A 25,294-nucleotide genomic window follows, 5' to 3' on the forward strand; every position below is an offset into this window, starting at 1 on the left:
CCTTCGAGCCTGCACCGCCATTCAGTACGATCATGGCTGAACATCCAACTCAGCACCCTGTACCTGCCTTCTCTCCATACCCCCTGATCCCTTTAGCCACAAGGGCCATATCTAACTCCCTCTTAAATATAGCCAATGAACCGGCCTCAACTGTTTCCTGTGGCAGAGAATTCCACAGATTCACCACTCTCTGTGTGAAGAAGTTTTTCCTAATCTCAGTCCTAAAAGGCTTCCCCCTTATCCTCAAACTGTGACCCCTCGTTCTGGACTATACCACATCCACTGGTTCTCCCCTATCCACTCTACTAGTTACATCCTCAAAAATTTCTATGAGATTTGTCAGACATGATTTTCCTTTCACAAATCCATGCTGACTTTGTCCGATGATTTCACAGCTTTTCAAATGTGCTGTTATCACATCTTTGATAACTGACTCTAGCATTTTCCCCACCACCGATGTTAGGCTAACCGGTCTATAATTCCTCGGTTTCTCTCTCCCTCCTTTTTTAAAAAGCGGGGTTACATTAGCCACCCTCCAATCCTCAGGAATTAGTCCAGAATCTAAAGAGTTTTGAAAAATTATCACTAATGCATCCACTATTTCTTGGGCTACTTCCTTAAGCACTCTAGGATGCAGACCACCTGGCCCTGGGGATTTATCTGCCTTTAATCCCTTCAATTTACCTAACTCCACTTCCCTACTAACATGTTCCTCCCTCAGTTCCTCCATCTCACTAGATCCTCTGTCCCCTACTATTTCTGGAAGGTTATTTATGTCCTCCTTAGTGAAGACAGAACCAAATTAGTTATTCAATTGGTCTGCCATGTCCTTGTTCCCCATGATCAATTCACCAGTTTCTGACTGTAAGGGACCTACATTTGTCTTAACCAATCTTTTTCTTTTCACATATCTATAGAAACTTTTACAGTCAGTTTTTATGTTCCCTACCAGTTTTCTCTCATAATCTTTTTTCCCTTTCCTAATTAAGCCCTTTGTCCTCCTCTGCTAGACTCTGAATTTCTCCCAGTCCTCAGGTGAGCCACTTTTTCTGGCTAATTTGTATGTTTCTTTGGAATTGATACTATCCCAAAGAAGGAAGCCTTCCTTCTCCTCACCACCCCGCCCCTAGTTGTTTACTTTGCCTTTGGATGTCTTGTGTGTTACTTAGACTATGTGTCTCAGATTGTCACCGTCTGGAGCAAAGTCACACCGACAAGCATTTCCTCTTGGTTGCTCTACATTCTCTCGGTGGAGCGATGATGCAGCTGGCTCAGAATTTCACCTGCTTTCACATCCTGCCTTGTGGAATATTCAACAAGTGTGCTCATGAACAAATGCACCCTGTCAGCCCGCTCAATTGTCCTCAAGTACAGACGCCAAGGTTACCTTATTTTCCCTGAGATTGTGCACTTGACCCCAAACTTGATCGGACCAAAGAACAATGTGAACCTTGGGGATGATCCTTAAGAGTTGCCTCCTCCCAGCCACTCTGATCTTTTCTGTATCAGGCTTGCAATGAGCATCAGAGTCATGGACTGATTAAATTGAAGGATGCCGCAGTCACTCAGATGAGAGTTGTTTCCTGTTGAGTAACACACACAAAATGCTGGAGGAACTTGGGTCAGACAGCATCTGCAGAATCTTTTGTCTTTCATTTAAATTCTTTTCACTTTGGATTTGTGAAACATCTCAAACAGGTTGCAGAGGTTTATCTTTTGACTGCAGTGTTTGAGCATTGAAAAGGACCATTTCACTTGAACTTGCAGGCAGTCACAATCTCACAAACAATGAGATGCACATTGAAACACTCAGGATGACTTATGAGTTACATGCACAAGTATTTGAACCTTTAGTGTCTAACCTGCTTCTGTTATTTGCTTCCTTCACAAACGAAAATAAATTCATGCAGAAAACTGACCCTACTCAGAAAATCTTATCATGTGACACAGCTAGGCATTCAAGAGTGGCTTTTCTTTTCCGAGAGTACTGGAGGAACCTAATTCAGCAGTCATTGAGGTCAAAACCCCTCTGGTTGACTGGTGCAAAATAAAATTGGCTTGTGCACAGCTGCACGCGTAAACCATTGAAGAGTCAATGTCTTTACGCTCATTGTTTGAATATGCTAAAGGTGCCATTATGAAAATGGATGAAAGAACTGGACAAAGATTAACCAGTTTTAATACTTGCCTTGAGATTTTATGTTTTCTCAGGAGTTGTAAAATGAATAAGTTTATTGAGACAAAACTGTATTTTAAAACTGCTGTTGTCAGTGGCATCAAGGCATAGTCATGTGAAAGATTTTCTGTTACTGTGAATGTTGACAGGTCCCAGGATCTGTCATCCTGTATATTGGTATGTTCCTACAGTGTCTTGTAACCAGGATTCACAATCTTGACATCTATATAGTAAAGTATTGACATAGTATAATGTTCCCTCAAACTCTCCCTCGCAGTTACTCGAGGTTCTTTCCTAGTCACTGCTCCCTCTGAACTCTTCCATATCAATGTTACTTCCAAAGTAATTCCAATCCTCCAATCCCACCTTTCCCAATGAAAGCTTTCAAAGTGTTGTACATTTGGGGGCTGGGGAGGTGGGGGTCCTATCCTTGTTGAGCTCCAACAGAGCTGTGTGAGCCAAGCCTTCAGACAGACATTGAGTGGAAGACAGGGTACTGGTGTCAGGGTGACCAATGTACTGCAAAGGTGACTGATGGGCCATACTTCACGTTGAGTTTTGCTGATGTTATTCCCTTGTTTTTTTATGAGATGTTATGAATGGTTTTCCTGTTTTTTTTTGTGTGGGTGGGGGCTGTATTCCCTGTTGTACAAGAAGATCTGATCTGATATTTACCTGGATAAAAAAAACAATCGTAAGCAGTCATTCTCAATCTTGTCATGTTCCCTCTCTTGTAGACTTGGCCACATACCTGCAGCAGCCATTTTCTCTGGTGTTTTCCATTGTGGGTTTGTTTTCATCCCATTCGATGGGCAATCTGAGCATATTCGTGTGCGCTGAGCTCATGCCCACTGTTATCAGGTAAGACTCTAATCAAGCAGACATTCGGATATTTGATTCTCTCTGTGAAGTAAAGTTTCAGTCTGAGTGGAAATCTGCCTAATTCACCCATCTGTAGTAGGTGGTATCTGCAAGATGCTCCTAATTGCAAGTAAACACGTAGGGGAGTTGTTATGGCATGGCCACAGAACTGGAGGCCTTTCAGCTTGTGTTCCTCTGGCTCTTTTTCCATAACCTTGTAAATGTTTCTCCACCACGTACTGTATTCAGTTTCTTCTGGAAGGTCATATGGAACCTATCTAAATCTCACCCGACAATACATTCCTATTTCCAACTGCGTAGCATGTATAAAAGGTTTTTCTCAAATCCCTTCCTATTTGTTTTCTGTCTTTGACCTCCGGTCTTCAAAACCTCCACCAATGAGAACATACCCTACTGTCCACATTGTCCTGACCCCTCAGCATTCTTTTTTTCCTTTAAATCACCCCTCAACCCCTCTATTCTCTGCTTGTGAATGTGGTTTCTCACATCCCAGGAAAGATTTTTTGAATCTATTCTGGACCCTCTCTGGTGCCTCCCCACTTTTCCTGTATTGAATTGATTGGCTTTACTATTTACATCCTTCATATAGATGCAGAGTAAAAACCTTTAAGTGGCATCTCTGTCTAAATGTGCAATTTATAGTAATTTATAATAAATAGTATGTACAACAAGACAGTCAATATAACATAGAAATATGATTGTATCAGCATGAATTAATCAGTCAGTTGGCCTGATAGAAGAAACTGTTCTGGAGCCTGTTGGTCCTGGCTTTTATGCTGTGATGGTAGCAGCTGGAACAGCTGGTGGTTGGGGTGATTCAGATCCCCAATGATCCTTCTGGCCCTTTTTTCCACACCAGTCTTTGTAAATGTCCTGAATCATTTGAAGTTCACAACTACAGGTGTGCTGGGCTGTCTGCACCATTCTCTGCAGAATCCTGTGATTGAGGGAAGTACAGTCCCCATACCAGGCAGTGATTCAGCCGGTCAGGATGCTCTCAATTGTGCCCCTGTAGAAAGTCCTTGGGATTTGGGGACTCATGCCAAACTTCAACCATCTGAGGTGAAAGAGGCACTGTTCTGTCTTTTTCACCACACAGCCGGTATGAGCAGACCACATAAGATCCTTGGTGATGTGTATGCCGAGGAATTTAAAGTTGTAGTGAGGCAAACAGAATTATACACAATTCTCCAGTTGACCAGTGGTTTATAAAGATTCAGCATGGCTTCCCTGCTTTTATACTCTTATGCACAGAATTGTGTAGGACTTCGACCACAAGACATAAGAGCAGAATTAGGCCATATGGCCCATCAAGTCTGCTCTGCCCTTCCATCATGTCTGCTCTGCCCTTCCATCATAGCTGGTTTATTGTACCTCTCAACCACATTCTTCTGCCTTCTCACTGTAACCTTTGATGCCCTTAGTAATCAAGCACCTATAAACCTCCACTTTAAATATACACAACGACTTGTCCTCCACAACTGCCTGTGGCAATGAATTCCACAGATTCACTATCCTCTGGCTAAAGAAATTTCTCCTCATCTCTGTAATAAAATGATATACTTGGATTCTGAGGCTGTGCCCTCTGGTCCTTGAATCACCCACTATAGGAAACATCTTTTCGAAGCCAATGTATCTAGGCCTTTCAGTATTTGATAGGTTTCAATGAGATTGCCCCCCGCCACACCATTCTTCTAAACTCCAGTGAGTACAGGCCCAGAGCCATCAAACACTTCATGTTAACCCTTTCATTTCTGGGAACCTCCTCTGGACACTTTCCAATGTCACCACACTGCTCACAATACTTGAAGTGCAGCCTAACTGGTCAACCTGGCCTGCCACTCGCAGTGGTTTGTGTGCCCCCCCCCCCCCCCCAGGAACTCTGCTCTGTACCCTTTTGGAACAAATCTTTTTTAAAAAATACTGTCTTACAATCTTCCTAACAAAATGTATCGCCTCGCACATTTCCACCTTGACTTCCTCTGCGGTGTCTGTGCATTCCATCACCCTGTTTATTTCCTACTGTAGCACAATCCATTTTCTTGCCATTCACAGTCCTGTCGAGTTCCATGTCTTTATCAAATATAGAAACTGTGGTTTGAGCATCAACTCTAGGTCACTATAGATTTTTAAAAAGTAGTTGCCTTCCTGCACCCTGAGAAAGAATTATTCACTTTGATGCTCAGTTTTCTATTACTTGGACGATTTTGTGGTAATGCTGTCAATGTCTTTGTGCCAAGTGCTTCAATTTTGAGTCCTTTAGGTGGCACCTGATCGAAAGCCCTTTGGAAATGCAGATACAACATTTAAACTGCATTCCTCTCTATTTAAAAAAAACCTCATCAAATCATTTAGAGGAATTGCCTTTAAATTTATGCTGGCTTGTTTTAATTGATTTTTATCCGTGTAATTATTAGTCAATTTTAACATGAACTGTTTCCTCTGCTATTATTCCAGAAGCACTACCTTTCCAGATAAAGACAAATACAAAGTACTCTTTTAGTACTTTGCATTCCTGTGCAAATTCCCATTATATTAGCAGCTCACCTTTCACTTTCCTTTTCTTGATTGGCCCAGATCTTGTTGGTTTTTACTTTGTTCTGCAGCCTTCACTGAGATGTCGTGTTTCCCATGACGTACCCAACCCATTGAATCAGTGGCGGCTCTCTACAGGAAGCTGCATTCCTGTGACCTACGTACAACATGCTTGTCATAGTCATAGTCATACTTTATTGATCCTGAGGGAAATTGGTTTTTGTTACAGTTGCACCATAAATAATTAAATAGTAATAAAACCATGAATAATTAGGCAGCCTCTTGTTGTGCTCTCCTCTCTTGTCATCCAACAAGCTCTAAATTTATCTTCCTTTGTCCCTGATGGAAATGTGCCTCTGCTTCTCCTGTGGAGAATAAGGAGGCTGGCAGTGCTTGTGTTGGGGTGTGGGGTACAATTGGTAACTGCAGCTGGTGTGACCTTGCAGGCAAGATCAGCATTTAATCCCCACCCTTAACTGCCCTTGAAGGTGCTGGTGAGCAACATCGTGAGCCAGTGTGGTCCCTCTGGAGAGACAGATCTGGTGGGAGTTCCAGATTTTAGTTTGGTTGTGCACCACCATTTTTCTGAAGGAGGGCAAAAGACCAACTCCACACCTCATCAGGAGAATGCCTCTGCGTCCTGACGACAGATACAACATTTATTTAAGGTCTTTTCTTCTTCCTTATTCCCATTATTAATTCCCCAGTTTCATCCTGAGATATCGATGTTTATTTGGCCTGTTGCTCTTTTTAAATGTATTCTTGACAAAGCTCTATGACATTGTATTTCTTGCTAGTTCGATCGCATATCCTGTTTTCTTCCTCTATATTTGTTTTAGTTCAAAGTAAATGTTATTATCAAAGTACATGTACATCACCATATACAAACCTGAGATTCATTTTCTTGTGGGCATACTTAATAAGTCAAAAGCATAATAACCGTAACAGAATCAATGAAAGACCGCACCAACGAGGGCGTTCAAACAGTGCAGAAGACAACAAACTGTGCAAATACAAAAGAAGAAATAATAATATCAATAAATATCAAGAATAGGACATGAAGAATCCTTGAAATGAGTCCATTCATTGTGGGAACATTTCAATGATGGGGCAAGTGAAGTTGAGGGAAGTTATCCCTTTTGGTTCAAGAGCCTGGTGGTTGAGAGGTAGTAACTGTTCCTGAACCTGCTCTCGTTCCTAATGGCAGCAGTGAGGAGGGAGCATGCCCTGGGCGGTGGGGGTCCCCGAGATGGATGCTGCTTTCCTGCAACAGCCTTTCATTTAGTTGTGCTCAGTAGTAGGAAGGGCTTTATCAATGATGGAGAAGGTTGTGTCCACTACTTCTTGTAGGATTTTCTGTTTGAGGACGCTAGTGTTTCCATACCAGGCTGTGATGCAGTCAGTCAATATACCCTCCACTACAATCCTATGGAAGTTTGTCGAAGTTTTAGATGCCATGCTGATTCTCCGCAAACTCCTAAAATAGTTTGTGCTGCCGTCATCTCTCTCTGGTTTCAGAAATTCTATAACCCTTTTGACCAGTAATCTGCAAAAGACAGACTTTTATTGATTTGATACCATCCTTAAATTCTTTGCTTGGTCACATACAGAAACTCTGCATTTCTCAATGGGATATGTCTTTAAGATTTGTATTGGATCTGCTTCATTGCCCCTTACTCTCTATATACAGTGCCTATAAAAAGTATTCACCCCCATTGGAAGTTTTCATGTTTTATTGTTGTACGACATTGAATCACAATGGATTTAATTGTGCTTTTTTGATACTGATCAACAGAAAAAGACACTTTCATGTCAAAGTGAAAAGCAGATCTCTACAAAGTGATCTAAATTAATTACAAATATAAAACATTGATTGCTTAAGTATACACTCCCTTAAATATAGCACACCAAGTTGTCACTGGTGCAGCCAGTTGGTTTTAGAAGTCACAATTAACTGGAGATCTGTTTTTGGAGACCTGTGTACAGTCAAGGTGTTTCAATTGATTGTAGTAAAAATACACCTGTATCTGGAAGGTCCAACTGCTGGTGAGTCAGTATCCTGGCAAAAACTACACCATGAAGACAAAAGAACACTCCAAGCAACTCGCAAAAAGGTTATTGAAAAGCACAAGTTTGGAGATGAATATAAGAAAATTTCCAAGTCACTGAGTATCCCTTGGAGTATAGTTAAGTCAATCATCAAGAAAAGGAAAGAAAATGGCACAGCTGTAAATCTGCCTAGAACAGATCATCCTCAAAAACTAAGTGACCGTGCAAGAAAGGGAGTCCACTAAGAGACTTATGACAACTCTGGAGGAGGTACAAGCTTCAGTAGCTGAGACGGGAGAGACAGCCCATATAACAACTGTTGCCTGGGTGCTTCACCAGTCGCAGCTTTATGGAAGTGGCAAAGAGAAAGCCATTGTTGAAAAAAAAACATGAAATCTCAGCTAGACTTTGCCAGAAGTCATGTGGGAGACTCTGAAGTCAGCTGGAAGAAGGTTCTATGGTCTGTTAAAACAAAGATTGAGCTTTTTGGCCATTGACTAAACACTACAGTTGGAGTAAGCCAAACACCACACTTAATTTTAAAAAAACACACCATTCCTCCTGTGAAGCATGGTGGTAGCTGCATCATGCTATGGGGATGCTTCACTGCAACAGTTCCTGGAAGGCTTGTGAAGGTAGAGGGTAAAATGAATGCAGCAAAATACAGGGACATCCTGGGGGAAAACCCAGTGCAGTCTGCAAGAGAACTGCAACTTGGGAGATTACTTTTCCAGCAAGACAATGGCCCCAAGCGTAATCAAGGCTACACAGGAATGACTTAAAAACAACAAAGTTACTGTCCTGAAGTGGCCAAGTCAGAGTCCAGACCTCAATCCAATTGAGAATTTGTGGCAGGACCTGAAAAGGGCTGTTCACTCATGATCCCCATGTAATCTGACAGAGCTTGAGCAGTTTTGTAAAGCAGAATGGAGAAAAATTGCAGTGTCCAGATGTGCAAAGCTGATAGAGACCTATCCACGCAACACACATCAAAGTTGCTGGTGAACGCAGCAGGCCAGGCAGCATCTCTAGGAAGAGGTGCAGTCGACGTTTCAGGCCGAGACCCTTCGTCAGGACTAACTGAAGGAAGAGTGAATAAGAGATTTGAAAGTTGGAGGGAGAGGGGGAGATCCAAAATGATAGGAGAAGACAGGAGGGGGAGGGATGGAGCCAAGAGCTGGACAGGTGATAGGCAAAAGGGATACGAGAGGATCATGGGACAGGAGGTCCAGGAAGAAAGACAAGGGGGGGGGTGGGGGAACCCAGAGGATGGGCAAGGGGTATATTCAGAGGGACAGAGGGAGAAAAAGGAGAGTGAGAGAAAGAATGTGTGTATATAAATAAATAACGGATGGGGTACGAGGGGGAGGTGGGGCATTAGCGGAAGTTAGAGAAGTCGATGTTCATGCCATCAGGTTGGAGGCTACCCAGATGGAATATAAGGTGTTGTTCCTCCAACCTGAGTGTGGCTTCATCTTTACAGTAGAGGAGGCCGTGGATAGACATGTCAGAATGGGAATGGGATGTGGAATTAAAATGTGTGGCCACTGGGAGATCCTGCTTTCTCTGGCAGACATTCTTTGCTACCAAAGGTGCATCTACTAAATACTGACTTGAAGGGGGTGAATACTTATGCAATCAATTTTACTTTGTGTTTTATATTTGTAATTAATTTAGATCACTTTGTAGAAATCTGTTTTTCACTTTGACACAAGTCTTTTTCTGTTGATCAGTATCAAAAAAGCTAAACTAAATACACTGTAATTCAATGTTGTAAAACAATAAAACATGAAAACTTCCAAGGAGGGTGAATACATTTTTATAGGCACTGTATGTTCTTTGCTTTTAATCATCTCCCCCCCATCCCCCCCCCCCGCCAGCTCGGTCATTTCTGTTTCCACGTCTTTTTAATTGTCATTAAAATCTAACTGTTATTGAACATGGATGATTCCATCATGTTGTGATTCATGATTGTCAGGGGATCCTTTACTATGAGATCATTAGTTAATCCTGTCTCATTACACGCACCCAGATCTAAAATTCTGTTCCCTGGCTGGTTCCTTAGCTCCAAGAAAGGCTCCTAATTTCACACCATGAATTTGTCCCAAGTTACCTTTGCCAACTGATTATTGCACAACTTTTTCTGCAAGCCTCCTTTAGACTCCAGTTTACACTCTTTTATATTGTAGCTGCTCCTGCCAGTAATAGTTTCCCTTTGTTTGACCCTGTCCAAGTAGATTTTGCATCAATAAACTGAATGTTGGAAGAACTCAGCAGGTCAAGCAGGATTTGTGGAGACAGAAGACGTATGTCAGTACTTCATATCGAGACAAGTCCTGATGCATAGTCTCAGCCACATCCTCTTGCTTCCACAAATGCTGCTTGAGCCACTCGGTTGCTGTAGTGTTCTGGTTTTTGTTCCATATTTCTCTTTGGTGTTGATTTGATGCAAAGGTTTTTTGAGCTGGATGATTGCTTTCCTACTGCACTGATCTCAGCTTTTAAGCGAGCTTCTTTTCCTACCTGCCATTCTTCTGAAATGTTTGTACCCAATGTTTCACTCCCAGTCTTGGTTACTCTGCAACCTCATCTCTACAAACTGTAGGTGTTGTCACTTCATATATTGTCTAATAAATGCCATGTGTGTTCAGGTAAAGAGATTCAACTTTGTCTTCCCATTTTCCCAATCTAAATATTTATTTATTGAGATACAGTGTGGAACTGTACCCCCAATTTAACCCGAGCCTAATCATGGGACGATTTACAGTGACCAATTAACGTGCCTGTCAGACTGTGGGGGGGAAACTAGAGCATCCGGAGAAAACGTATGCAGTCATGGGAAGAAAGTACAAACTCCTTGCAGACACCAGCGGGAACTGAACCCAGGTCACTGGTACTGGAAAGCACTGTGCTAACCATTGCACTACTGTGCCGAATGCTTGTGTACTATAACCTCATCCTGTCACCCTGATTATCATTATCAGTCTCACTACTCTGCTGCATCACCTTGTTCTTTAACTACGTCAGTTTATTCTCATTGGAGCTCTGTTCACACAAACCATCTACAGCCCTAGTTCCTTTCAACCATTCGGTTCTTGAACCAACTCACACAATCCTAATCTACCTCCATTTGCATTTCAAGGTATGTTTTTGTATTCTAATTGTTATTTCTTGTATAATTTATGTTTAACATAACATTTTTTTTAAAAAATAGGAGCAGGAGTCAGCCATCTGGCCTTTCGAGCCTGCTCCACCATTCAATAATATCATGGCTGATCTGGCCATGGACTCATCTCCACCCACCTGCCTTTTCCCCATCACCCTTAATTCCCCTACTATGCAAAAATCTATCCAACCTTGTCTCAAATATATTTACTGAAGTTGCCTGCACTGCTTCATTGGGCAGAGAGTTCCACAGATTCACCACTCTTTGGGAAAAGCAGCTCCTCCTTATCTTCATCCTGGATTTACTTCCCCAAATCTTGAGGCTATGTCACCTTGTTCTAGTCTCACCTACCAGTGGAAACAACTTTCTTGCCTGTATCTTATCTATTCCTTTCAGAATTTTGTTTCTATAAGATCTCCTCTCATCCTTCTGAATTCCGGTGAGTACAGTCCCAGGCAGCTCAATCTTTCCTCATAGTCTAACCCCTTCATCTCTGGAATCAACCTGGTGAATGTTCTGTCTGTATTGCTGTTACAAATCAATTAATTTTAATTACATTTGTGCATATTGTGAACTTTGAGTTTTTGTTTGTTTCCCAGGACACTAATCCCAGTTCAACTCAAGTAAAGCCTGTTGCAATGGAAAAGTTTCCGTTTTCTCCAGAACTGGTTCCCTGTTTTATTTGTTCATTTTATAAAATGCGGATTTTGCAGTGAATTCCAGCACTTATTGCTTTGAGTTTAGGAGTCGGACTGTTATGTTGCACTTGTATGCGATGTTGCTGAGGCCTAATTTGGAGTATTGTGTGCAGTTTCCAAAAGGTTAAGATGTCGCCGTGTACGGCAGTGGTGTTGCAAGTGCTCCGTTCCAACTTTACAGTATACTGCTAATTTCTGCGATTTTCTTTGCATTTCTTGTTCAAGTAGCTGATAGTCACATCAGATATGATAGACCGACTCTTCTGAACATTGGGAAGATGGCATTTACCCAGTACGTGCTGCCTTTGCTTCACTGGGAACCCCCACTTGCACGGTCCGTGGGAGGCTCACCTACTGCACCATCATTACCTCGGAGGGGAGGGAGTAGGGCCAGCGTCCTGGTGTGGTGGAGACGGTATGCTAATCGGCTACCACTTCCTCAACTACTCCTGGCTAGCGTCAGCCCCTGGACAATAAGCTGTGCGAACTGAGAGCCAGAATCTCCTACCAGTGGGGAAACAAAAGAATGTAACGCTTCGTGCTTCGTGGCTGGCGGGCGAGATACCAGATTATGTCATCGAGCTGTCTGGGTTCTCCCTGTTCCAGGCGGGCAGGTCAAAAAACCTCTCTGGGAAAGGAGGTTGTGTATGTTTCATGGTCAACAATGCTTGGTGTGACCCCCAGAACGTGGATGCCCTCAAATCCTTTTGTTCCCTGGATCTGGATTACCTTGTATAGATCTTTCTGGCTGCCCAGGGAGTTCACGGCTGTTATTATCACAGCTGTGTATATTCTGCTGCAGGCTGATACTGACCTGGCTCTCAAGGAACTGTACGAGACCATCAGCACCCCAGAGCCTGTACACTCAGAGGCTGCCTTCATCGTCACCGGAGACTTTAATAGAGCGTCGCTGTCTAAAGTCTCTCTGAAGTTTTGTCAACACATCCAGGTGAGCACACGGGGAGATAGCATACCTGACCACACCTCCTCTCCTTTCCGCAATACTTACAAAGCACTCCTCCATCTGCTGTTTGGAAAGTCAGATCATTCCTCCATCCTGCTTCTGCCGATATACAGGCAGAACCTGAAACCAGAGGCGGCCTTAGTTAAAACCGTCCACTGTTGGTCCAACTAATCAGTCTCCATGCTACAGAACTGCTTTGATGACGTCAACTGGAATGTCTTTCGTGATGAGCATGTCTCTGAGTTCACAGATGGGGTCATGAGTTTCATCCAGAAATGCATCGAGGATGTTGTCCCCCAGAAATCGGTCTGTTTCTATCCAAACCAGAAACCCTGGATCAACACTTCCATCCACGCTGTACTTTCTGCACGAGACAGAGCTTTTACTGCCGGTAACCACCAGGAACTCAAGAAATGCAGTTACGATCTACACAGTCATCAAGGCAGCAAAATAACAAATCAGGGACAAGATCCAGACACAACTCTCCACTAACAACACAGCTTATAGCAAGGTCTGCACACCATTGTAGACTTCAAAACTAAATGCAGTGGAGTTTCCAACATCGCTGCCTCTCTCCCAGATGAGTGAAATCTTCTTTTATGCTCAGTTTGACGTTGCCAACACTGAGCACGTGAGGAGAACTGCACCTTGGTCATCTCTGAGGCCGAAGTACACAGGTGTTTCCAACGAGTACTCGGATGTGCGCAACACAACTGGCAGGTGTGTTTACAGATATTTTTAATCTCTCCCTCTCCAAGTGTAGAGTGCCCTCCTGCTTCGAAACATCCACCATTGTTCGTGTACCAAAAAAGACCAAGGTAACATGTCTGAATGACTGGCACCCTGTCACACTCACCTCAATAATAAGCAAATGCTTTGAGAGGCTGGTCAAGGGCTACATCTGCAGTATACTGCCACCCACACTGGACCTCCTACAATTCACTTGCTGACACAGCTGATCAACAGATGATGCAATAACTCTCCACACCATCCTTACACATCTGGAGAAGAGGGATGCTTATGTGAGAATGCTGTTCTCGAGCTACAGTTCAGCATTCAACACCATAATTCCCTCCAGGCTTGACAAGAGGCTCAGAGACCTCAGCCTTCACCCTGCCTTTTGCAGCTGGATTCTGGACTTTCTGTCAGATTTCTGGCAGGTGGTAAGAGTGGGCTCTCTCAACCCTGCCCCCCTGACTCTCAACGCAGGTGCTCAGGGCTGTGTCTTAAGCCCCCTCCTTTACTCTCTGTACACCCATGACTATGTTGCCACCCACAGCTCCAATCTGCTAGTTAAATTTGCTGATGATACCATACTGATTGGCCTAATCTCAAACAATAACAAGGTGGCCTACAGAAAAGAAGTCATCACCCTGACATGGTGGTATCAAGAAAACAACCTCTCCCTCAATGTTGCAAAAACAAAGGAGCTGGTTGTGGACTACTGAAGGAATGGAAACAGGTTAACCCCTATTGACATCAGTGGATCTGAGGTTAAGAAGATGAACAGCTTTTGGTTCCTTAGCGTACACATCACCAAGGATCTCACATGGTCTGTACATACCGACTGTGTGGTGAAAAATGCACAACAGCACCTCTTTCACCTCAGACAGTTGAAGAAGTTTGGTGTGAGCCCCCAAATTCTAAGAACTTTCTACAGGGGCACAATTTCTACTTTCTGCTACAGGGGCATCTTGACTGGCTGCATCACTGCCTGGTATGGGAACTGTGCCTCCCTTAATCGCAGGACTCTGCAAAGAGTGGTACGGACAGCCCGGCACACCTTTAGATGTGAATTTCTCACTATTCAGGACAATTACAGTGACAGGTGTGTAAAAAAGGCCTGAAAGATCATTGGGGACCTGAGTCACCCCAGCCACAATCTGTTACAGCTGCTACCATCCCGGAAATGGTACCACAGCATAAAAGCCAGGACTAACAGATTCAGGGACAACTTCTTCTGCCAGGTCATCATACTGATTACTTCATACTGATACAATTGTATTTCTATGTTATGTCTGTCCTGTTGTACGTACTATTTATTACAACTTACTATAAATTGCACATTGCACATTTAGACAGAAGTAATGTAAAGATTTTTACTCATGTATATGAAGGATGTAAGAAATAAAATCAATTCAATTCACCTACCTATGGGAAAATTGTCAAATAAGGTTGAAAGAGTACATAGAAAATTTACAAGGAAACACACACAAAATACTGGGGGAGATTAACAGGTTAGACAGCATCTGCTGAAATGAATAAACAGTTGATTGAAGAAAGATCTTGTCTGAAATGTCAACTGTTTATTCATTTCAGTAGCTGCTACCTGGCCACCTTAATCCTCCAACATTTTGTGTACGTTCCTCTGAATTTACAGCGTCTGTGGAATTTCTCATGTTTATAATTTACAAGGATGTTGCTGGGATTTGAGGACCAGAGTTATAGGGTGTTAGTGGTTTTTGGGTTTAGGACATCTACATTTAGCAAATAATTTTCAGGTCTGGGTATAGATTTTGGATTTAATTTGGAGTGCAGCTTTGAACAATGAGTTCCTAAAAGCCGTGAATCGCACATCAGACAGTACTGATTAAAATTCATTTAGGTGTCTATGGTGTGAAGTTTGTGTGTAGTTTTAAAGAAAGCATTGTGAATGCATTGTAAATATGAAATTGTCCTTCATTTAGTGAACAAAATACCGAGCCCCACCTTGGGCCAGACAGACCTTTCAACTGAAAGCGTCTCTCGATGATGCCTACGGTACCTTGTTTTGTTGAATAACAAAGCTGCTTTGTATCTACCAGTTCCTTTCTCTGGTGACCTAATTCACACAACAACATAGGGAAAGGTTCAGTAGGTTTGGATTTTATTACTTGGAGTGTAGGAGATTGAGGGGAGATTTGATAGGGGTACACAAAATTGAGGGGCATGGGGTAAATGCAAGCAAGCTTTTTCCACTGAAGTTGGGTGAGACTAGAACTAGAGGTGAAATGATTAGGGGAAACATGAGGGGGAATTCAGAGGGTAGTGTGAGTGTGGAACAAGCTCCCAGTGGAAGTGGTACATGCAAGTATGATTGCAACATTTAAGAGAAGTTTGGATAGGCACATGGATAGGAGGGATATGGTGAGTATGCCAGGTGTGGATGGGCAAGACTGGGCTGAATAACCGTTCAGCATGGACCTGGTGGGCTGAAGAGCAATACTGTACAGCACAGAACCAAGCTCTCTGACTCTCTAAACATTTACTTTCTGCACTGCTTGTTGCAGAACTCACCCAGGCAGCAGTAATGCTTTCAGTGCAAAAGGTGGGAGTATTGGAAATGGCTGTTGTCTGAAACTTTTAGTTAGAATGACACCTGCCCATTTCTGTCTCATGCCTGGATGCTTTCCTGGTCTTGCTGAATGCAGGCATGGTCTGTTTCATTTGCTGAGGAGTTGTGAATGGAACTCAACAATCTCCAGTGGGAAGTCCCCGTTTCTGACTTAGTGAATGGAAAATCATTGACAAAGCGGCTAAAGGTGGTTGGACATGGAATATCCTCTCCTGAGGAGCACCTGTTGATAGGCAGGTGAGAGAAGTTGAGGGGAAATGGGAATAGAATAGATAAGATTGCTTCCTGGGAGCCAGCCTGGGCCAATGGGCTGAATAGCTGCCTCCTTGTGTTATAGTAAATAAAATGACTCAAACCATTGGAGTGTTTCTCCCTTCCTGCTCATGAACTATGGTTTTACCAGAGCAGTTTGATGTTGCACTTGATCAGATGCAGCTTTGATACTGACAGCTGCATAGAAAACCCTGCAGCAGCACATAACATCACATGAGCAGCGGTCACAGGGAAAACATAAATTATGCACAATCCACTCTCATCTCAACTCAAATCCACCTGTTTGGCCCATTGATATGAGGCCTAGAACTGAATGGTCCTGATGGAATACTGTAGGGCATCAGTAAGCAGTTTATTAGTGTGTAAGTGGAAACTGAGACACATTCAAGATGGTGACAGTGAACAATGCAATTAACGCCAACGTCATGCAGACAACTGCTTGTACTAATTTCAAAGATGATTCTACTACCAAGCTGCATGTAGTTGGAACATGTGATTTACAATTTGATGGTGTGTTTTTCTCTGAGTGATCTGTCACTTCGCTGTGTCCGAGGAAGTTCAATGAGGTTTAGAGTGGAGTGTGCAGCCTGGAGATGGGGAGCAGGCTGATGATCAACACCATGACCTCTCTCCAATTGAGGCGTCAAGCAAGGTTGAAGTTGATGAGGAGGAGAGTGGAGGATGGTGTGTGTTCGGTGCCTTTTGACCGGTCTTCCTCATCCTTTTGCTAGCTGCTGTTGGAGGAAAGTGCAAGATTCTTGGGATCTACATTGTAAGGATTGATCGAGTCTGTGAACTCATTTTGGGGGACTTGAGGTTCGTGTTGCATGTGTTTCTGGATTCTGGGGTTTGTTTTGCTGGTTTTGAGTGGTTCACTCAGGACAATCAATGTGGACTGAGGAGCTTCGACGAAGAACGGCTCTACAGCCTGCAGTGGGCTGAATACTACTGGACTCCTGATTTGACGTTTGATATTCAATGTGTTGTTCAATCACTTTTTGCCGTTTGAGCAATTTTGGTTTTGTGCACGTCTGGGTGTTTGCTGTTTTCTTCAACTGGTTACTCACAGAAGAGTTGAGCACAGAAACAGGCCCTTAGGCTGATCTAGACTGTACCAAACCATTTAAACGTATCAACCTGCACCTGGATCACAGCCATCCCTACCCCTGCCGTCCATGTACCTATACAAACATTGAAATAGGGCTTTCATGTATCACCTGCTTCCACACTCTCACAACCCTCCGAAGTTTCCCTTAAACCTTTCACCCTTAACCCATGACTTCACCCAACCTTCGTGGAAAAAAGCCTACTTATATTTTCCCTGTATATACCTCTTTCTTCCCCCCCCCCCCCATAATTTTGTATACCTCTATCAAATCCCCTCTCATCTTCTACGTTCCAAGGAATAAAGTCCTAACCTATTCAGTCTTTCCTTATAACTCTGGTCCTCTAGTCCCAGCAACATCCTCTTAAATTTTCTCTGCACTCTTTCAACCTTATTTACATCTTTCCTGTAGGTTGGTGATCAAAACTGCACAAAGTACTCCAAATTAGGCCTCACCAATGTCTTGTGCAACTTCTACATAACATCCCATCTCCTAATTTGATTTATGAAGGCCAATGTGCCAAAAGATTTCCTTACTCCCCTATCTACCTGTGACACCACTTTCAAGGAATTATGGTCCTGTATTCCCAGCTCCCTTTGTTTTATCACACTCCTCAGTACTCTACCATGCACTGTTTAAGACCTACCCTGGTTGTTCATATTGAAGGGCAACGCCTTGTATTAAATTCCTGTCTGCACCTTGTCTGCATTAAATTCCACCTGCCATTTTTCCAGCTAGTCCAGATCCCATGGTGTTTTTTCATGGCTGCCTGCAGGAGAACGAATCTCACTTTTATTCTGTATTTATCTCTTTGATAGTAAATATACTTTGAATCTTTGTTTTCCACACCATTGGTTGGTTTTGGATCTTGTTGAGTTAAATGTCAATCTTCCATCAATTCTGAATTCATTTTCTATCCCTGTGCTCATTGATCTGCAGTTCAGCAATACCTCATCTTTCTTTCTGATCTCTCCATCTGTAACCTACTCCAGCCTCCTGAGATGTAAACGCCTTAACCTGTACCATCAGCCCAAGTGCTGGGATATTCTTTCCCAAGCGCCCCATCCCCCCACCCCGCCCCCCAATCCCCATGTTCTGCTGAAAGCTTATTTTAACTTTCCCCTAAACAAAGATCCCTTGCACCCTGGTCATTTTTCTTCTCTTTCTCTTCCCCACTCCTCTTCCCCCCTCGCCCCCCCCAATCACACGGAAGATCCAGTAGCCTTGTTGAACAACTACCACACTATGGAGCAGCTTCTATCCCCTGCAGTCAGATTCTCACATGCTTAAAAAAAATTAGCACTTGATCTCCCAATCTACCTCATGGTGGCCCTTTCATTTTGTGTCTGCCTGCACTGCACATGCTTTGTAACTGCAAGACTATGTTCTGCTTTCAGAATCATGTTTATTATCACTGGCATGTGACGTAAAATTTGTTAACTTAGCAGCAGCAGTTCAATGCAATATATAGTCTAGCAGAGAGAAAAAATTAATACAGGTGCACATTCCTTTATCCGAAATTCTGAAATCCAAAAAGCTCTGAAAACCGAAGTTTTTTTGGTCAACAGTTGACGTCACTCAGGTGTGACGTGGCAGCACTAGCAGAGGCCGCCAGACGTCAGTTGTGGCTCAGCGCTCGTACTGGCTACCCATGCATTTGCTGTTCGCTGATATTTTGTGTTCACTGGTGACTTTGTGTTTAATTTCACTGTGAAAATGTCAAAAGAGCTGCAGATACCCCTATGGGTAAAAATGAGAAAAAAAGAAGGAATCTTCTCTATCAATAATGCAGAAAGTGGAGTTATTGCAGAAGCTCGATCATGGTGTGTCTGTGAGGCGTCTTACTGAAGAAAACAGTGTCGGAACTACCACTGTATATGATTTAAATAAACAGAAAGACAAGTTGCTGAAGTTTTATAGTGACAGTGGCAGTGACATTCTATATTTATTCCAATAAGGCATTTACCATGTGTTTGATTTGATTCGTTTGAAGCTGTATATTTTTATGTTTTATTGAATGTTTTTGTTGGAAATAAAATTCTTCTTGTCAGTATTCCCTAAACAATACAGTATAACAATTATTTACATAGCAGTTACATTGTATTAGGTATTATATGTAATCTAGAGATGATTTGAAGTATATGGGAGAATGTGTGTAGGTTTGGTGCACCGCTGGGTCCACCGCACTGAGACAGGTTAAATAAGGGACTTGAGCATATGTGCTTTTTGGATCGGGGGGGAGGGGGAGAGGGGTCTGAAATCCGAAAAATTCTGAATTCCGAAATGCAACTGGCCCCAAGGATTTCGGATAAGGGATTATGGACCTGTAATAAATAAAATTTAAAAAATAATAAAAAGTAAATCAATTGTGTATATTGAATAGATTTTTAAAATCATGCAAAAAAACAGAAATACTGCATTTTTTAAAAAAGTGAGGTAGTATCCAAAGATTCAGTGTCCATTTAGAAATCGGATGGCAGAGGGGAAGAAGCTGTTCCTAAGTCGTTGAGTGTGTGCCTTCAGGCTTCTGTAGCTCCTACCTAATGGTAACAGTGAGAAAAGGGCATGTCCTGGGTGCTGGAGGTCTTTAATAATGGATGCTGCCTTTCTGAGATACCACTCCCTGAAGATGTCCTGGATACATTGTAAGTTAGTACCCAAGATGGAGCTGACTAGATTTATAACCTTCTGCAGCTTCTTTCAGTCCTGTGCAGTAGCCCCTCCATACCAGACAGTGATGCAGCCTGTCAGAATGCTCTCCATGGTACAACTATATAAGTTTTTGAGTGTATTTGTTGACATGCCAAATCTCTTTAAACTCCCAATGAAGTATAGCCGCTGTCTTGCCTTCTTTATAACTACATTGATATGTTGGGACCAGGTTAGATCCTCAGAGATCTTGACACCCGGGAGCTTGAAGCTGCTCACTCTCTCCAGTTGATCCTTGATGTATTTGTGTATAGAATTGTCTGTCTGGATGCCACATAAAACAATCTTTCAGCACTATCTTGGTGCATATGACAATCATAAACTGTTATGCACGGCAGCGTTGGCGGGGTTTGCAGACTATTACTTCTCCTGAATGGCTGTGATGCTTCTCTCCCAGATGAGTTCAAAGCCTTTTGTGCACACTTTGAAAGAGAGAAGAAAGCTATACCTGTCTTGGAAGATGAGCATTTTTAAAGAGTGGGGGATGGGGGGCAAGGTGTCTGGCCCTAATGGTGTACATGGTAGGGCACTGAAAACCTGTGCCAACTAACTGGCTGGAGTGTTCAAGGACATCTTCAACCTCTCACTGCTGCAATGGGAAGTAAGTTCCCATCTGCTTGAAAAGGGTTTCAATCATACTATTGCCCAAGAAAAGCTGGATGAGCTGCATCAACGACGATTGCTCGGCTGCATTCATATGTACTGTGAAAGGTTTAGAATTAACTGCAGGCTGAGCAAGGATGCAATTTGCCTACAACCAGAACATGTCCACAGCAGATGCAGTCTCACTGGCTCTCCACCCTGCCTTGGACCATCTGGACAACAGTAACACTTAGGTTAGACTGCAACTTTGTGTTCAACACAATCATCCCATCTGTACTAACCAATAAGCTTAAAATCTGGGCCTCTGGGCCTCCCTTTGCAACTACATCCTTGACTTCCTCATCGGGAGACCATTGTAGATCAGTAACAACATCTTGCTGAAAATCAGCACAGACACGTCTAAAGGACAAGTGTTCTACTTTCTTTACATACATGACAGTCTGGGTTGGCACATCTATAGATTCGTCTGATGCAACACGGTTGGTAGAATGTCAAACATTAGGGGGATAGGAATGAGATGGGTTGGCTCGTTGAGTGGTGTCACAACACCCTCCCACTCAGCGTCAACAAGCAATTGATTGTGGACTATGAAGAGGAGGTTGGGAGAGCACACACCAGTCACTGAGGGGCTCCTGGGCATCAACATCTCAAGAGGATCTATCCTAGGCCCAACATATTGATGCAATCACAAAGAAGGCATGACAGCAGCTATATTTCATTAAGATTTTGAGAAATGGTATGTCACTAAAGACTAAATTTCTACAGGTGGAGAACATTCTGACAGTTTGTGTCACTGCCTGGTATGGAAATTCCAATGCACAGGATGGAAAATAGCTATGAAGGTTGTAGACTCAGCCAGCTCGATATCGGCACAGCCCTCACCACCATGAAGGCAGCATCCATCAAAGGCCCTCACCATCTAGGCACGCCCTCTTCTCATTCCTACCATCTGGGAGGAGATGCAGGAGCCCGAGGACCCACATTCTATGTTTTATGAACAACTTCATCCCCTCCAACATGTTGACGCTGAGTGGAAGGGCGTTGTGACACCACTCAATGAGCCAACTCATCTCACTCCTATCCCCCTACTGTTTGATATTCTACCAACGGTGTATTTTGCTCTTTTTGCACTATTGAGTTATTTTTGTTTTTCTGGTAACATATAGCACTTTTCAATGTATTTCACTATCCCATGCTGCAAAACAACAAATTTCACAACATGGTAAGTCTGATTCTGATTAGATTAAGCACCTTGAGATAATTTACACTGTTGAGGGTGAGTATTGTTCATGCTGTAAATTACTTTGAGAAGTTATCAGCTGTTGAGGAATCTCCACATTTAGCTCTTTAAAGCTTCTTGCAATTTCTGACATACCTGGATTAATTAGCTGCATGCAGTGGGCTCCACTTTTCCCCACTGAACATTGTTTTTCAACAGTCTTGCCTTGAGTTAATCCCATTTTCATGTTATCCTGTTTAAATTTCATAGCCTTTAGTTAACTTGGCAGTTGTGTTTATATTGGTTTAGCTGGTGGACGCGCCTTAGCAGAAGCATTCATAAATGATGAGTTTCATTGTGTTTCCCGAGGTGCAAAATATTTTTTTGGATTTAAAATCAATGTGGGATATTGGAAATTAAAGAGAGATTGAGTCTCATGAATACAGATGGAGTTCAAAAGTACGGAATGCTTTAACGAGAGAAGTCACGCATACTGTAGCATCCCTGCTCTATGGGAGCTCAGTGCTGGCAAACGAGGAATGGGTTGCGATAAGTATGTACAAACCTGTTAGCTTCCCAGATGCAGGAGTGAAACTTGTTTCAGCAAGCGTTTTGTTATTGTAATAACACGAGCAGAAAGTGTACAGTACATGACATTCAGCAGCTCAGCATAGGAAAACATGGTTCAAAGTTGGACACATCATTGGAATCGGATATTTTGACAGGGATCCTGTAAAGTGCTGAAATAACAGATATCAATTATAGAAGCAATTGTTGGTGGAATGAGAAAGATTAAAAAGGTTGAGAGGCTCATCAGATATTCTCAAATTCAAACTGGGGCTGAATAACCAATGGGGAAAGGTGACTTGTTCTTTGGAAGTGAAAAGGGACACTGAGTATAGACTAAATCTCTTGGGTCTCCAATACAGAACTGAAATCTCAGGTCCCGCCTGCGTATCTCTCTTTCCTTATTTGATTCTGAGCAGATTCCGCCATCTGCACCCTCCGTCTGTCGCTTCCCAGCTCCTGTTGTTATCTTCACTCTCTCCTCCTCCGCCTGTTGCTTCCTGGCTCCTGTTGTTCTCTCTGCTCTCCCCTCCTCCGCCTGTCGCTTCCCGGCTCCTGTTGTTATCTCTGCTCACTCCTTCTCCGCTTGTCGCTTCCCGGCTCCTGTTGTTATCTCCGCTCTCTCCTCTGCCTGTTGCTTCCCAGCTCCTGTTGTTATCTCCGCTCTCCTATGCCTGTCACTTCCCGGCTCCTGTTGTTATCTCCGCTCTCCTCCTCTGCCTGTCGCTTCCCAGCTCCTGTTGTTCTCTCCGCTCTCCTCCTCCGCCTGTCGCTTCCCGGCTCCTGTTGTTATCTCCGCTCTCTCCTCCTCCGCCTGTCGCTTCCTGGCTCCTGTTGTTATCTCCGCTCTCCTCCTCCACCTGTCGCTTCCCGGCTCCTGTTGTTATCTCCGCTCTCCTCCTCCGCCTGTCGCTTCCCGGCCTGTCCGCTCTCTTCTCCTCCGCCTGTCGCTTCCCGGCTCCTGTTCTCTCCGCTCTCCTCCTCCGCCTGTCGCTTCTCGGCTCCTGTTGTTATCTCCGCTCTCCTCCTCCGCCTGTCGCTTCCCGGCTCCTGTTGTTATCTCCGCTCTCCTCCTCCGCCTGTCGCTTCCCGGCTCCTGTTGTTATCTCCGCTCTCCTCCTCCGCCTGTCGCTTCCCGGCTCCTGTTGTTATCTCCGCTCTCCTCCTCCGCCTGTCGCTTCCCGGCTCCTGTTGTTATCTCCGCTCTCCTCCTCTGCCTGTCGCTTCCCAGCTCCTGTTGTTCTCTCCGCTCTCCTCCTCCGCCTGTCGCTTCCTGGCTCCTGTTGTTATCTCCGCTCTCCTCCTCCACCTGTCGCTTCCCGGCTCCTGTTGTTATCTCCGCTCTCCTCCTCCGCCTGTCGCTTCCCGGCTCCTGTTGTTATCTCCGCTCTCCTCCTCCGCCTGTCGCTTCCCGGCTCCTGTTGTTATCTCCGCTCTCCTATGCCTGTCACTTCCCGGCTCCTGTTGTTATCTCCGCTCTCCTCCTCTGCCTGTCGCTTCCCAGCTCCTGTTGTTCTCTCCGCTCTCCTCCTCCGCCTGTCGCTTCCCGGCCTGTCCGCTCTCTTCTCCTCCGCCTGTCGCTTCCCGGCTCCTGTTCTCTCCGCTCTCCTCCTCCGCCTGTCGCTTCTCGGCTCCTGTTGTTATCTCCGCTCTCCTCCTCCGCCTGTCGCTTCCCGGCTCCTGTTGTTATCTCCGCTCTCCTCCTCCGCCTGTCGCTTCCCGGCTCCTGTTGTTATCTCCGCTCTCCTCCTCCGCCTGTGGCTTCCCGGCTCCTGTTGTTATCTCCGCTCTCCTCCTCCGCCTGTGGCTTCCCGGCTCCTGTTGTTATCTCCGCTCTCCTCCTCTGCCTGTCGCTTCCCAGCTCCTGTTGTTCTCTCCGCTCTCCTCCTCCGCCTGTCGCTTCCTGGCTCCTGTTGTTATCTCCGCTCTCCTCCTCCACCTGTCGCTTCCCGGCTCCTGTTGTTATCTCCGCTCTCCTCCTCCGCCTGTCGCTTCCCGGCTCCTGTTGTTATCTCCGCTCTCCTCCTCCGCCTGTCGCTTCCCGGCTCCTGTTGTTATCTCCGCTCTCCTATGCCTGTCACTTCCCGGCTCCTGTTGTTATCTCCGCTCTCCTCCTCTGCCTGTCGCTTCCCAGCTCCTGTTGTTCTCTCCGCTCTCCTCCTCCGCCTGTCGCTTCCCGGCTCCTGTTGTTATCTCCGCTCTCTCCTCCTCCGCCTGTCGCTTCCTGGCTCCTGTTGTTATCTCCGCTCTCCTCCTCCGCCTGTCGCTTCCCGGCCTGTCCGCTCTCTTCTCCTCCGCCTGTCGCTTCCCGGCTCCTGTTCTCTCCGCTCTCCTCCTCCGCCTGTCGCTTCTCGGCTCCTGTTGTTATCTCCGCTCTCCTCCTCCGCCTGTCGCTTCCCGGCTCCTGTTGTTATCTCCGCTCTCCTCCTCCGCCTGTCGCTTCCTGGCTCCTGTTGTTATCTCCGCTCTCCTCCTCCGCCTGTCGCTTCCCGGCTCCTGTTGTTATCTCCGCTCTCCTCCTCTGCCTGTCGCTTCCTGGCTCCTGTTGTTATCTCCGCTCTCCTCCTCCACCTGTCGCTTCCCGGCCTGTCCGCTCTCTTCTCCTCCGCCTGTCGCTTCCCGGCTCCTGTTCTCTCCGCTCTCCTCCTCCGCCTGTCGCTTCTCGGCTCCTGTTGTTATCTCCGCTCTCCTCCTCCGCCTGTCGCTTCCCGGCTCCTGTTGTTATCTCCGCTCTCCTCCTCCGCCTGTCGCTTCCCGGCTCCTGTTGTTATCTCCGCTCTCTCCTCCTCCGCCTGTCGCTTCCTGGCTCCTGTTGTTATCTCCGCTCTCCTCCTCCGCCTGTCGCTTCCCGGCCTGTCCGCTGTCTCCTCCTCTGCCTGTCGCTTCCCGGCTCCTGTTCTCTCCGCTCTACCCTCCTCTGCCTGTTGTTTCCCGGCTCCTTTTGTAACCTCTGCTCTCCCCTCCTCTGCCTGTCCATTACTTTTTTTTATTATTGAGATACAGCACAGAACAG

General features: G+C 44.7%; 1 protein-coding gene across 1 annotated transcript in view; it reads left to right on the top strand.

Moving 5' to 3' along the window:
- LOC140212364 (solute carrier family 22 member 23-like) overlaps positions 1-25,294 on the top strand; it is a 131,122-nt gene that overhangs the window by 100,402 nt on the left and 5,426 nt on the right. The window contains exon 8 of the mRNA XM_072283072.1: positions 2,914-3,037. Within this exon, the coding sequence (XP_072139173.1) occupies positions 2,914-3,037 (124 nt within the window). The remainder of the gene's footprint in view (positions 1-2,913; positions 3,038-25,294) is intronic.

This window comes from Mobula birostris, chromosome 19, assembly GCF_030028105.1.
Source record: "Mobula birostris isolate sMobBir1 chromosome 19, sMobBir1.hap1, whole genome shotgun sequence".
Taxonomy (NCBI): domain Eukaryota; kingdom Metazoa; phylum Chordata; class Chondrichthyes; order Myliobatiformes; family Myliobatidae; genus Mobula; species Mobula birostris.